The following is a 13,743-nucleotide window of genomic DNA, read 5'->3' on the forward strand; positions in this document are numbered from 1 at the left end:
TAGGGGCATGTGGCTCTGTAGGATGTGTGCACTCACTCATCCTGCATGGGAAGGGTAATGCTTGAGCACTGTGGAAACAGCAGTGATGGCTGGCCAATCCTCCTTCAAATCCAGGCTTTAAAGGAAGGCTGGATTTTCTCAGCAGGTCTTTTTTCCAGGCTTTGGTTTGCTAACTCATTAGGTCTCAGTACGTAATAATGTATGGCTTGTGAGGTGAATTTGAAACTCAGAATTTAAATACATTCCTTTAAATTTATCTACTGTGGCATTTCTTTGTGCATACTTATATATCAAAAATAAGTATAATAAAATAAAGTCTCTGTTCTCTATTTTATACGTAAGTTTTATAATAAAACATAGCATTTAAGTAATATCTGATATCTTCATACATCTGTAACTTTGCATTTAATGACAGGAGCGGAGGTTTAGTGAATATTCATACGAAAGCAAAACCACATCCCACATGGCAGTTGTAGACCATTAGGAATACAGCTGTAAAGACAGCTCCTTACTCTGGGTAATGAGGTTCAGGAATTTTTCAGTGTAAGTCATCACATGAAGTGCATTCATCCCGTATTCCCATATCTTTTCACTCAGACTGCAGCTCACCCAGGGTGAATAAGGAACAAGAAGACCATATGGAGTATGTGGTGCTGCAGCTCGGAGTTTACGTGCCTCGAGTGGTGTTTAAGCAGGTTGCTGCAGGCGATATGCAGGAACATGCCATCATGCTGGCTTTTAAGTGTTTAATCAATATGCTGAAAGAGAAATATCATCAGAACTGGCTTGAAAGTTTCCAAACACACCAAGATAGTTTTTTTAATGTATCAACAATGTTACTAAAAATTAATTTTACTTACTAAATGTGGGTTTGTATCTTTTTTTTTTAATAGCGAATTACATGTGATTGTTTGGTGTGTTTGCATTTCACCCTACTTAAGGAAACACTACATTCACAGAAATACAACATTGGGAATACCCAAAATTGTCTTGATAGGTTTTTCCTGGCTATACAGTAATCCATATCCTTTTCAAAATAGCATGATGTTTCTTTCATGTTGCTATCTTTGTCAAAGTTGTGTATGTAGAACAAAAGCATTTGAAGGATACATTGCAATGTGGTCATTATTTCATATATACCTTATTTTTGCAAACTGCAAGAACCACTTGTTAAGGATCTGTTTGTATCTTTCTGTGTCAGATGTGACTTGCCCACAGAGATGACCTCTTCCCTTAGTCAGTTGGTTTGGTCCATGCAGTGCTAATGTCTTTCCAGAATCTGTTTCTCAGATCCCAGTGCTTCATTTTCTGGTCCAGCCATGATGCACTGTGGTTTTCATTTTAATGCTGGAGTATTTGTTCAAGTCCATAGATTGTGCGTTTTTAATCTTCCTTAGAACAATGGTGAATAACAGCCCTTGGCAGGAGATAATGAAATTTTCTTAATTTATATTTTCAAGCAGAAGCTTCAATTGAAAATGGCATCCTATGGCCTGCAGACATAGCTCTAGTGCAAGTTTCAGGGGAGCTGTAATAATAATGCAGTGCCAGCAGTGACGAGGAATGATAGGACAGTGAAGAAGCAATTTAAGAAAGAAAAGAGAATGTACCAAAGCTTTATTGTAGCATATCTAATGATCTGCTGAAGATTCCCAATAGCTTTGGGAGCATGACAGGAGAAACTAATGTTATCTTGCCAAAACAGAAGCCCCTGCTTAATCAGCAGAACAAGATTATTGATTAAAACACCTCGCACAATAGATTGCACATGGAATCTCATCTCCATACATTGCACATGAAAAAGTGCAATAATAAGCATAAGGTAATGATAATAATAATAAAAAAAAAAAACCAAAAGCAATTTGTTGGGAATTGCACAAGTCAAGATTAGAGTTGAAATACAAACAAATTATCATGGAAAATACAGCTGTCCTTATAGCTGAGCAGAGAGGATGGATGCAGCAGGGACAGGGTTACATCATAAGCAGAAGATAATACCAGCCCTGCTGGAGCTGCTTTACTTTCCTTTTTCTTTCTGTATTCATCTGAAATGCGAAGGGCCATTCCTCATTTGCACAGTCTTCTTCCTGAGGTGAAAGGAGTTCAGACATTATACTGTAGCTGTTAATTAAACACTCCATTTGATTTTTAGATTACTCTAAGTGATGCATGTGCATTATGAAGATGTAACCTTCCTTCATTCATACTAAAATACAGAAGGAGTGTGTGTCAGAGTCCACAATTGCTCCTTGCATTCATGAGAATAGTGGTAATTCCGGCATTTCCCCTTGCAAAACTGTTGTTGCTGCTAGCACAAGAACCTGAATTATCATTCTTTCATTACTACAGTTAGTTCTTTCCTAACTGGCATTTCAAATTTATTTCATACATTACCTTTCCTAAGTTAACTTAGTTACTGAGTTATACAGACCTCTTTGCTGATCTGCTGTATTTCCTTGTAAATGACAAAGTCATTGCGCCATAAATCTTTGTGAATATTGTGAATTCTTCTTGAGTGTGAAAACATTTCTCAGTGTGCAATCATACAAATTTTAAGATTTTACATAACCCCCTGAAAATGTCCATATTTTAACATATGCTGAGGAAGTATGCCAGAGAATTTAAACACTAGGTTACAAACATTGAAGCACCAGAGTATTTGTGATTTGTCTTAAGTTTGCAGAAATTACAGCTGGTTTGTATCACACCTTCATTGGAACAATTCTAAAAGCATTTGAATAGATAGACCAAATTAACAATATATTATGTAGACAAAAAACTTTTGATAAAATGAATGAGGGACTTCAAGTTATTTGCCAGTTCAGGTTTTTGAGGTTTGGATTTTTTTTTTTTTTTTTTCCTGGTGGTGTCTAGGCCAATTTTGCAATTTCCAAGGCACTTTATTTCTACAATAGTCTTGTTTTGGAGAATCCTGTGACAAAAAAGGTGCTTCCCTATTACAAAAAGGAATGGGTCACCATATATAAGTCTGTGACAGTGGAATATCCTCTTCTTCAAGCACAATGTTTCTAAGTGTAAAGGTTTCTTAAAATTATGAAGTTCTGCTGTGGCAGTGATGAGGTAGCTTTGATAATCTGTAGCCACGTAGAATAATCTGCTGTTTAGTGCTATTTTGTGGAGATTGGAGTCTCTTTTATCCAATATGCTACAGAATTTGGGGCTTCTTGTCTTTAAGAAGCTCAACTGAAACCCTTACCAGTTTGTAAAATGTATTTTTGCAGACAGTAGCAGAAGTATAGGCCAATAGCTAACAGAGAAGTATCCCTAGTTTTACAGAGAAAAACAGTTCAGCAGACAGAAGGCTTTAATTTATCCAGAGAATAAATCACAGTAGTGTAAATTCCCTGAATTACCTGTCTCAGAACTACCTCTACAAAATTCACTTATTCTTCGTTTCTTCTCTGTAACCCTGAATTAGGATTGACAGCTGCTAGAGATGCTGTTGGTTTTTCTTAAAAGTTTCACTCTAATGGAAATATGACCACTTAATAGGTAAAAAATGGTTACCTGAATGTCAGCTTTTTAAACTGTGAATATCCTAATCAAGTGTCTTTAATTTGAATTCTTAGAAGTGTATATAAATCACTCAGGTTTTATAAAATACAGCCAACAGTGCAGCAAAATGAGTGATTTGAATGTGCAAACCTAATACTTAAAGCACAAATACACTATTCATGTAGTTATTCAAGTAATTCCACTTCTTGGGGAAGTGCTGGTGAGCCTGGAAACACTGCTGTGTACTGCAGCAGTGGACATAACTTGTTGTTTTGTAACTGGGGTCTTGGGTTTGGCCAAAGGGGAGCAAAACGTGACCATTTGCACAGCAGGTGAAACTTTTCATAAAGGAATAGTCAAAAGTTTTTAGAGTGTTATCAATTTCCTGTAAACACCACTCAATGCCTGAAGTTTGGCTCTGACACTTACTGTACAAAGAAAAAAACCTGCATTTTCTTCTGTATTATTATTACATATCCTTTTGATAAAACCTAGCATGAAGTTGTTCTCAGTTTCCTGGCTGATGGCAGCATTATGAATCTTTTACTGGGAGAAAATGAAACTGAAGAAAACAACTCTTCACAGGGAAATTAGTCTATCTTTCTCTCACCGCTAAATATGACCTTGGTTAGCTTCATTCTCAAGCAATTTCTCCCAACATGTACTCATTTTATTTTGTAACAAATAAATAATTCTGTCTTAATTGCTGCTCATTTAAGTATAAAATAAAATTTTCATACAGCTCAAAGCTGTGGAAACCATCATACTGAAGATCCACTAGAAGAAGTCTTGTAGGAATTACTTTGGCTCCAGTGTAAGGCTTTTGCTAAAGGAATGCAAATTTAAGGAAATTTGCTACAAAAATCTTACATGCCAGATTTTCTCATGCTGGTTAGTGTACCTGAGGTGTGGCATGAACAAACCCCTGTATTGGGGGTATTGCAGAGAGGCCTGTGAGGTTTGGGCCACGTTGCCTTCTCCTGCTTCTACAGCCTCCATCTACACCACACACACAGCACTGCCCCTTCATGGGAGGGGCTGTGTGCACATGTTCTCATTTTACACACTGAGTACAGTGTTTTCTCAGCAGGCTGGGTGCACATTTCACCACTTCAGCCTGGCTCTGAAGCCACTGGGTGTGTCAGAGTTGTTCCACACTCTGACAGTCCTGTATGAGCTGCTGCACTGACTGACTGAGCCATTGGGCTGGGAGTGCAGTGGCCTTGTTTGTGCAAAAGCTGTGCACAGGACATGGCTTTGCCCTCTGGAAATGGTGGCAGATGAATTCCCAGCACCCATCCATGGTTGTGTATACATACAGAAATCCCTGACTATATCCAATTAGTTCTGCAGTTATGAGGCTTAAAATGGTAGAAATGAGCAAGTTCTAAAAAAATTTAAACAAAAATTTTAAAAAAGAGGAAAAAGAAAAGAAGAGTTAACTGATCAACTCTGAGAGCTTTTGTCTCAGAGTTTGCTCAGCAGAGAGGCACAACATGTCCTGACTGGCTCTGTGCTAGTTTGATTACTATATAAAAAAGGAAGTCATTTATAATAGAGTTCTTTGATTCTTTTTATGAGGTAGCATGAGTTATTCTAATACCTGTTGGCACTGTACAGCTGTGGAAAGCCACTGATACAAGGCACGTTGTTTTAGCTTGGGTTATGTGGTATTCAGGAGTATGGGAAGAAGTAGGGCGATAGAAAAGTTGATGTACAGCTGGAGTCAGGGGCTAGTCTATTACTTAAGTTCAGACTTCTGTTACTCAGTTTGCTGACAAACAAAACTAATCCCTGAGAAGATCAGCCAAGCTCTTTCCCTTTTAGTCACCAAACTCCCTGACCTTCCCTGTTTTTTCTTTCTCTTCCTTGTGACTGTTTTCCTGTATTACATTTTGACTATCTCTTCAAGGTTAGGTGATTGTTCACTTTTAACTTCCAAGCCAATATTTGGGTTTTGGGGTTTTTTTTGTGTGGGTTGTTTTTTTTTTTTTTTTCTGGAAAAAATAATAGTAGTCTAAAATCTATTATTATTATTATTATTACCCTTCAAAAACATGAAGTTCAGTAGATCCTCTCAATTAGAGGCATTGTAATAAAGTTCTTCTTTGTATGCAAATGCATTTTCTTTCATTGTTAAGCAAATAATTGTTATGTTTCAGTCTCCTCAAAAATACATCTGAATTAATTTTCTTTACTGCTTCCTGTAGCCTAACAGAGGAAGCTTAGAGTCCACCAATTGCTCCTAAAATAATTAAAATGTAAATGCTAATGTTCTTTGTCTAAAATAGCTTTTCCAACCAAAATAATTTCCTTGAATCACAAGAAGAATCTCTCTGAGATGTAAATATGAATGGTTATTCAGCAGGATGTATGTCTCTAAAGATGGAAGGAATTGTTCATTGTTGTTCTGACACATTATTTAAAATTGCACATTTTTTCAATCATATCGTCTTTGCATTTTATCTTTATTTTATTGAACAGTAGTATCAAATCAGTATAAACTTGGTACTTGATACAGCTATCTCTGCCAGTGGGGACAGTTAAGATAACATCGACCTCCAAATTTAAAAGTATAAAGCCTGAACTAAAATATTGTCCTGAAGTCTTCTTTTGGACTTGGGCTAATTAGTATTAATTAACTTTGTTGTCTTATGGATTGAACTGCCCAAGTGTGAAGAGAGTTAGCACCGATTGTAGTCCTTCAGTATGAACTAGCAAATTAAATGTAATTTTAAATTAATTAGCTTGCTTTCTTTTCCTATTACAGGTGCAACAACCGAACACAGTGTATAGTAGTTACTGGGTCAGATGTGTTTCCTGATCCTTGTCCTGGAACATACAAATATCTAGAAGTTCAATATGAATGTGTTCCTTACAGTAAGTATAATCTTTTTATTCTTGCTCACTTCCTCTGGCCCTCACAATTGAAGCTGGAATGCTGTTACATGGAAAAGAAGCATATGTTTATGGCCCATGGACCCATTATGCATGCAAAGCACTTGCAGACTAGGGCCTCCAATTAGCTTCACAAAGTGTGGAAGGAAGCCATGGTGTGATGCTGGCCAAGTGTCTGTCTGTGTTCTTAAGTGTTTGGCTTTTAAGGCTACTGTTTTTCCAGAAAACAAACTCAAATTAGCTATTCAATAGGCCAGATAGAAATTTGTACTTTTGCCCGCAACCAGTTGCTGACAAATTGGCTTGGCTCACAGACTTGTAAAGCAGGAATTGACTTCAATTTTAATCATGATCTACTTGAAAGGCTACCTGCTGCTGTGGTGACTTTGGGTGCACAGCAAAACCCAGCACTGACATTCAGAGGCAAGTGACCCAGTTGGGGGACATTGTAAAAGGATTTTGTGCTTTGTTATAAATGGACGCAGATTCAGAGTGAATAATTCATTAATAAGATACTCACACTGTGTTCTTTAAAAGCAAAGGGGAAAAGAGTGAGAAATAAATGTTTGCTTTTAATTGGAAGATAAAATATCTGTTGTGTCTTAAATCACCTAGCAAAATAGAGTTTTTCACTGAAAACAAAGTAAATAGTGAAATCATGATGAGATAGAAAAATATGAAGTTATGGCTACTTCAGCAGTTTTGTACAATATTCTTTATAATGCCAAAGTTCAGTAGCTTTAGACATACTTCTTATTTCCTTGCAATAATTAATGCTTTTTTTTATTGACATGTATGCATGTTCATGAAAGTTCTGCAGATTCGACACTTTTAACTGGTTTTGCTTTCTTGTAAGGTCATTCTTTGCAGTGACTTCTCTCTCATCCCGTAACTCAACAGAGAAATAGCTGTGCTTGCAATGGAATTTGAGCAGTGCACTGATCATTCCCTTGAGTTATTATTAGGTGTGAATTTCTTGATCTGCAGTAATCCTTAACCAAAGTCGTATTTTCTGTTGGTACAGGAAACAGGCCAAGTCTGAGATGCAAAAACACTGTGGTGAGAGTATATATTGAAAAAGGAAGGAAATTAGTTCTGGCGTAAGCAAAGCCATGCCAAAACTGTCCATACTGTTTCCTGCAAAATTTAGAATTCTGAAACTGAAATACTACTGTGTACTGCTTCACCATACTGAACCTTCACTGTTGTTAAAGGCCAAGCACAGATCATCTGTTTTTTCTTCATTTCTGCTGTGTCATTGTGAAATGGTTGCTTGCTGATTTTTTTCCCTGTACCATTTGTAGGTTTGGAAGCCTACTGCAAACAGTGATCCCTAGTACCATTCCTCCTGTGTGTAGTATTGGTGGCTTGTTGTAACTGTTCTTCTTGTGCCACTTTTGAGGAGTGATGTCTTACCCCAATCTAACCAAAGTTTTGTTCCACAAAGACCACTTCTGCTTTAGCACTGTTTTCATTTCCAAATTCTCAGAAAGAGGGCAGTGCATCTGATTCCAAAACCTGAGGTCAGTCAAGTGGCAAGAAGTTACGTTTCCAGTTCCAGTAGGCTAGCTCATAGAGGAAAAAATGTAATGCAAATAATGTTCAAACATAATTTCTTATGCTGTTTTAGGAAGAGAAGTGTGGATATGTTCTACTGATTGGGTATTGCTATCTCCAGGAATCTTTTCTTTTCCAGTTTCTGAAGTATAGTGCCACAGCGCGGCCTACCCTGTACTCTAACTTGTAGTTACTTTAATTTTAAAGTGTTTATTTCTGTTTACTGTCAGTTGCATTGGCCTACCCTTTGAATTTCTGTAATTCTGTGTCTATCATAATTCAGGATTCTGGATACTTTCCTGTTTTTCGAAGTCTATAAGATGTGGAGTTTGTCAACTGCAGCATGTACAGTGATGACACTGCCCAATTCCAGAACTGAAAGAGGCATCACCTGTCATTACCAGCAGTCATCAAAAAGATTGCCAGTTACTAGAATGAGTTTTGAAGGTTGATTTCATATCACATTGTGCTTCAGTAGCCATTTTGATTGTTGACTCTCTTTCTTCCCTGTCCCACAAAGCCTATCTTGTTATTTTTCCAAGTTTCTTTTTTTGATGCCTGGTAAACTCAAGTTATCAAGTCTAAATTTTATTTCCTTACTTGTTCCAGAGCTCCTTATATAAATTTACAGAATGACTGAAATCATTAGATTTGCAAATAGAAGCTGTCTCAGTGTAAGAGACTTCTTAGGAAGGTAGGATAAGCTTTTGTGGGCCCGGGAAGGGAGGAGTTTAGTGACCACAGCACTTCTAACCAAAGTTCATATATTTAATGAATTTCATCTTCAGTTACTGCAAGACTGAAAATTTTGCAATTCTCACTGTGGTAGCTCTCAGTCCATGAGAGATGACAAACAGCAATTATAATAGGTTTTGTGGTGAAAGGTGAGAGTTCTTACACACTGGAGTTGCTGTCACCCTTGTACAAAATGCAGTTTATGAGCTCCTCTATGTCTTGCTGGCCTCAGAAATACATAACTGCTTTGCTTATTGAAAAGTATTTCATTTTGCAATTTAATTAAGTTTGAAAGTACTTAATAAATGCTTCCTTTTTTGCATCTAAAAGTGAAAAAAAACCCAAAAAAGCAGCAAAATTATTTTTCAGGTACTCAGTTATATCTCCAACAAAAATTCCAGACAAATTGATAGGCATTGCTTTGTCCTGAAATAATAAGAGTGCTATCAATTAAATTACAAAGAGATTGTACTGGACATTTCTCTCACTTAGGCTTCACGATGTATGTTGGCACTTTGACTAACTGAAGCCAGCCCTTTTATAAAGAACATCAAAAGTGCCAGTTTGTATATCTCTGCATTTTTATTTTAAGCCTATTTTGGACCCAGGAATTCAATAGAAAACATTTTAAAGTGTTTTATTCTCTCTCTATGTGTATTGATTGGACTTTGCAGCATTTGTTTATTTCAATAAGCCCATCTGTCCCTGAAAAATTGGTGTACACCAATTGGTGTACAGCTGTACACCAATGCATGCAGAGCAGACATGCCAGTAATGATTTCAGTTATCTTTTTCCCCCTGTCTCCTATTACTAATTCTAAGCAGGTAGAGTATCAGTATTGCTCTTTGGTGAGAAATAAGCACATGCATAGAAGTTCACAAACAGAATCATCTGAAAGTCATTAATACTAATGGTAAAACCTAAGAATTCATCTCAGACTACATCTTCAGTTTACTCAGATAAATCCAGAATTACAAATTGCAGAAAAATGAGTATTTTACCTAAAGATGTATAACAGTACAAAGGCTAGGAAAACTACTGCTCATTTTGAAAATATTGACACCCTCCAGTTCCCCTGTAAAGTTATGGAATTGTTTCCTGAAGAAATGCTAGATCAGATCAGCCAATACCATTCTCAGAATAATCATATGTAATTTTATTAAATGAAACTGAAAATCCAAAACTTTATATGAAACTTACAAAGGAATTTTTCAGGATAATACTGTAATACTGAAAATGTAATAGCTGTGCAAATAGTTTTGATACACTTCCCTGGTATCAGCAGCTACTGTTACACAGCTTGGTACATCTGTCATTTTCCAGGTCATTTTATGAAACCAGGGGAGCATATTTCAAAGGCCACAGAGTATATGAAATAGGTTTTACTGCAAATAATTATTGAAAAGCTATTTACTAGCTGGGCTTCAGCTATATATCTTTCTGTAACTTCCTTAAAATTTCCTGGGGGAAAAATTGCTACAGTAATATAACTTTATTAATTGGGTTCGGTTTATGTCTTCCATGTATGGTGGCAGGATGGATGTTTGTTTTAAGCACAATACTGTCCTTGCATACTAGCTTGCTGTTTCGGGCTTAATCGATGATGCTGGAGAATATCTGAATGAGCTAATTGTTATTTTTTTCTTCTCTTTCCCTCTTTCTTACTGTGCTTTTGCTTCTTTTTTTCTAGATGTTTTTGCTTATTCCTTCTAGTCTGATTTTGCAGTTGTAGACTAAGAAGTGGCAAAAGTGCTCAAGATTGACATTCAGGAAAACAAATAAAATACAGCCTAAGGAGACCCAGAGGGTGCAAGCTGCTTTCTTTACAAGAAAGAAAAGCAGGGAAATGTCTGGGGCAAAGATGGGGGAGGTTTAATAATCACATATGCAAACCTATATAATTAATATACTGAATTTTGTATTTCTAATTATCAATTAATACAGTATATATATGTGCACTTGCACATATATGATAAATTAATATGTTGCTTAAAAACCAACTTGATTAGCATTATGCTTTAGAAGAAGAAGAGTGTATATAGCATGTATTAGTAAAGTAATTCATTATTTATTCAGGTTCACTAAGTGAAACTACATGTCAACATATCTGTATTCCCTCCTTAATCTACTAAAATGATTGATCCGTGTTCATTTGCGTAACCGTAGAATCTCTCTCCCGCTAGGTTATCCTGTTGTCTGTTTCTCTTTATCCAATATAGTGCAGTTCTTATTCTTCCTATATTTAGCGTCTGTTACTAATTTAATCTTTTAGACTAATAGTCAATTTATGTTAATCTTCTTTCTTTTTTCCTTGCACTTTTTTATTTTTCTTCCGATGCTTAAAATAGAAGTGGAGCAAAAAGGTAAATAACGTATACAGTCCAAACCCCAGCTCCTTGTTATGTGCCTTATGGATGTTAACCTCTTCCCTTCCCCTCCCCACAACACTCTTATATTATGATAATCAACAGGATCTCATAAGTACACCTCATAAAGAAGTCGACTGTTTGCAATAAAGTGACTTGGCTGCTTAAAGTAGGTGGCGGGGTATAGTGTCTGAAGTACTTGGGCTGGAGGGAAGACTCCCTTGCTTTTTTCTCTCCCTTTCTCTTTGTCTTTCTTTCCCTCTCTTTCTCTCACCCTTGGGTAAATTCTTGTTAATCAAGTGTCATCTTGCCTGGCTTCCAGAACCCTCTCCATAGCATGCCATGGTTACAGGGTTTCCTGGTCTGTTTCATTCATTGCTTTGGTTGTGTTTTGTTTTCTCTGCTCCTAATTGCTTTCTCTATATACCTGATGATTTGTTTTGTTCCTTTATTTTTAATCGAGGCACCTCCTTTTTCAGCCTCACCACTTCTTAAAGTTCTAAACAAGTTGATGTGATTTTTTTTGGACTGAAATGACCTAGCACACTGCTGCACACCAGTTAAAAGCTCTGGAGCGTTAATGTGTACTCACTAAAAGTCTGAAACGAAAATGCAAGAGTAGCTCTACATTTTCAGCTGTCTGTGTATGCCATTGAGCCTTGGTCTGTACTAGTGAAAGCAGTTCCCATCCACTTTCCATACTGGTACAGCAAGAACATGGTAACTTTAAGAAAAGTGGATGATAAAGGGTGATAATTGCATTAATTATAACTTAAGGTATAATCTAGTGCCAATTAAATTGATTTTTTTTTTCTTCCTGACACAGTCATTATGATTTACCTACCTTTTTGTTGTTTTCTTTTTTGTTTTCTTTTTTTTTTTAAATTTTTATTATGAGACGGTTTTAATTTGACGTAATTCTTGTCTTACTTCTCTCTGTGACTGTTAGTTTTTGTTTGCCCGGGGACGTTGAAAGCAATTGTGGACTCACCGTATTTATATGAAGCTGAACAAAAAGCAGGTGCTTGGTGCAAAGATCCTCTCCAGGCTGCAGATAAAATATACTTCATGCCATGGACTCCGTATCGCACGGATACTTTGATAGAATATGCTTCCTTAGAGGACTTCCAGAACGGACGCCAGCAGACGACGTACAAACTCCCAAACCGAGTGGATGGTACTGGATTTGTAGTGTATGACGGCGCTGTCTTTTTCAACAAGGAAAGAACTCGGAACATAGTAAAATTTGACTTGAGGACTAGAATTAAGAGTGGAGAGGCCATAATCAATTATGCTAATTACCATGACACCTCTCCATACCGATGGGGAGGAAAGACTGATATTGACTTGGCAGTTGATGAAAACGGCTTGTGGGTAATTTATGCTACAGAGCAAAACAATGGGATGATAGTAATTAGCCAGCTGAACCCTTACACTCTGCGCTTCGAAGCCACCTGGGAAACGACCTACGACAAGCGGGCAGCATCCAATGCTTTCATGATCTGCGGTGTCCTGTACGTGGTGCGGTCGGTGTATCAGGACAACGAGAGTGAGACCGGCAGGAACGCCATCGATTACATCTACAACACCAGGTTAAGCAGAGGCGAGCACGTGGACATTCCTTTTCCCAACCAGTACCAGTACATTGCCGCAGTGGATTACAACCCCAGAGACAACCAGCTGTATGTGTGGAATAACAACTTCATTCTGCGATACTCCTTGGAGTTTGGCCCACCTGATCCTGCCCAAGGTAAGAATTTTTTTTTTTTTTTCTCATTTTTCATCTCGTCGTGTTTCCATTCAGAGAAATAAGTTACGATATATTTGGTCTTAGATTTAGTTCATGACAGAAAGGTGAGGAAGGATTTTTTGTCTGCATTGTGCGAAGCTGAGCAGCATTACAGCAGTGCAAGACAAATTTGCAGAACCTGTGAAGAGAAATAGAATTACTTTATTTGGTTTACAGGCTTGTGCTGTTCTTTTTTTGCTTTTTTTCTTTTTTTTTCTATTTCTTTTTTTTCCTTTTTTGAATGCAAGTGTGTAGCTTTTCTGTGGTTGAGAATGAGTTGGGGAATTATTTACTTTATACCATCAGTCAGTTTGACTCCAATAGCTAAACTGAGTTGGAGTTGCTTCATGCTGAGCCAGAAGCCTGTTCCCATCCGCTTGGTGTAACCTGCCTTCTGAACTGATTACAGCACACACACAGACCTTTTAACTTCTTGGCGCCAGCAGTGGAGAGCAGTGTGTGCTGGGAGGTCCCAGAGGAGACATATGGGGTTAATGTGCAATACCAAGCATAAGTATTTTTCTGCAGCCTTATTTTCACAGTTTCTAATGTCGGGTTAGATGAGATTGTCTGACATCTTTTTAGTGGATTTCTCAGTAAGCCCCTTACAATTACATTCCAGCTTGCTAGAAGTTAGTACTACTTCCTAAAATGAAAGATACTAACTGTCAAAAGGGAAAAGAAAAACGGAGGTCTTTAGATGTCAGAAATCCCTAAAAATGGCATGAACAGGCACAGCCACATATTAACATCTACAGAGGAGAGTAAATACTAGGGGAAATGCTCTGTGGCGGAAGATATATGCAGCAAAAGCTGCTTTAGCAATGAAGGTAATACTTCACTTCTCTCATCTAACTGCTATGCATGTTTAGCAGCCGTTT

The 13,743-nt window shown here is 37.3% G+C and overlaps 1 protein-coding gene across 6 annotated transcripts in view; it reads left to right on the top strand.

Annotated features, from left to right (window-relative positions):
• ADGRL2 (adhesion G protein-coupled receptor L2) overlaps positions 1-13,743 on the top strand; it is a 156,006-nt gene that overhangs the window by 99,370 nt on the left and 42,893 nt on the right. For all 6 annotated transcript variants that reach the window (XM_053950215.1, XM_053950217.1, XM_053950219.1 and 3 more), the window contains exons 4-5: positions 6,287-6,396; positions 12,023-12,823. In XM_053950215.1, the coding sequence (XP_053806190.1) occupies positions 6,287-6,396; positions 12,023-12,823 (911 nt within the window). The remainder of the gene's footprint in view (positions 1-6,286; positions 6,397-12,022; positions 12,824-13,743) is intronic.

The sequence above is a fragment of the Vidua chalybeata genome, chromosome 9, assembly GCF_026979565.1.
Source record: "Vidua chalybeata isolate OUT-0048 chromosome 9, bVidCha1 merged haplotype, whole genome shotgun sequence".
In the NCBI taxonomy this organism is placed as follows: domain Eukaryota; kingdom Metazoa; phylum Chordata; class Aves; order Passeriformes; family Viduidae; genus Vidua; species Vidua chalybeata.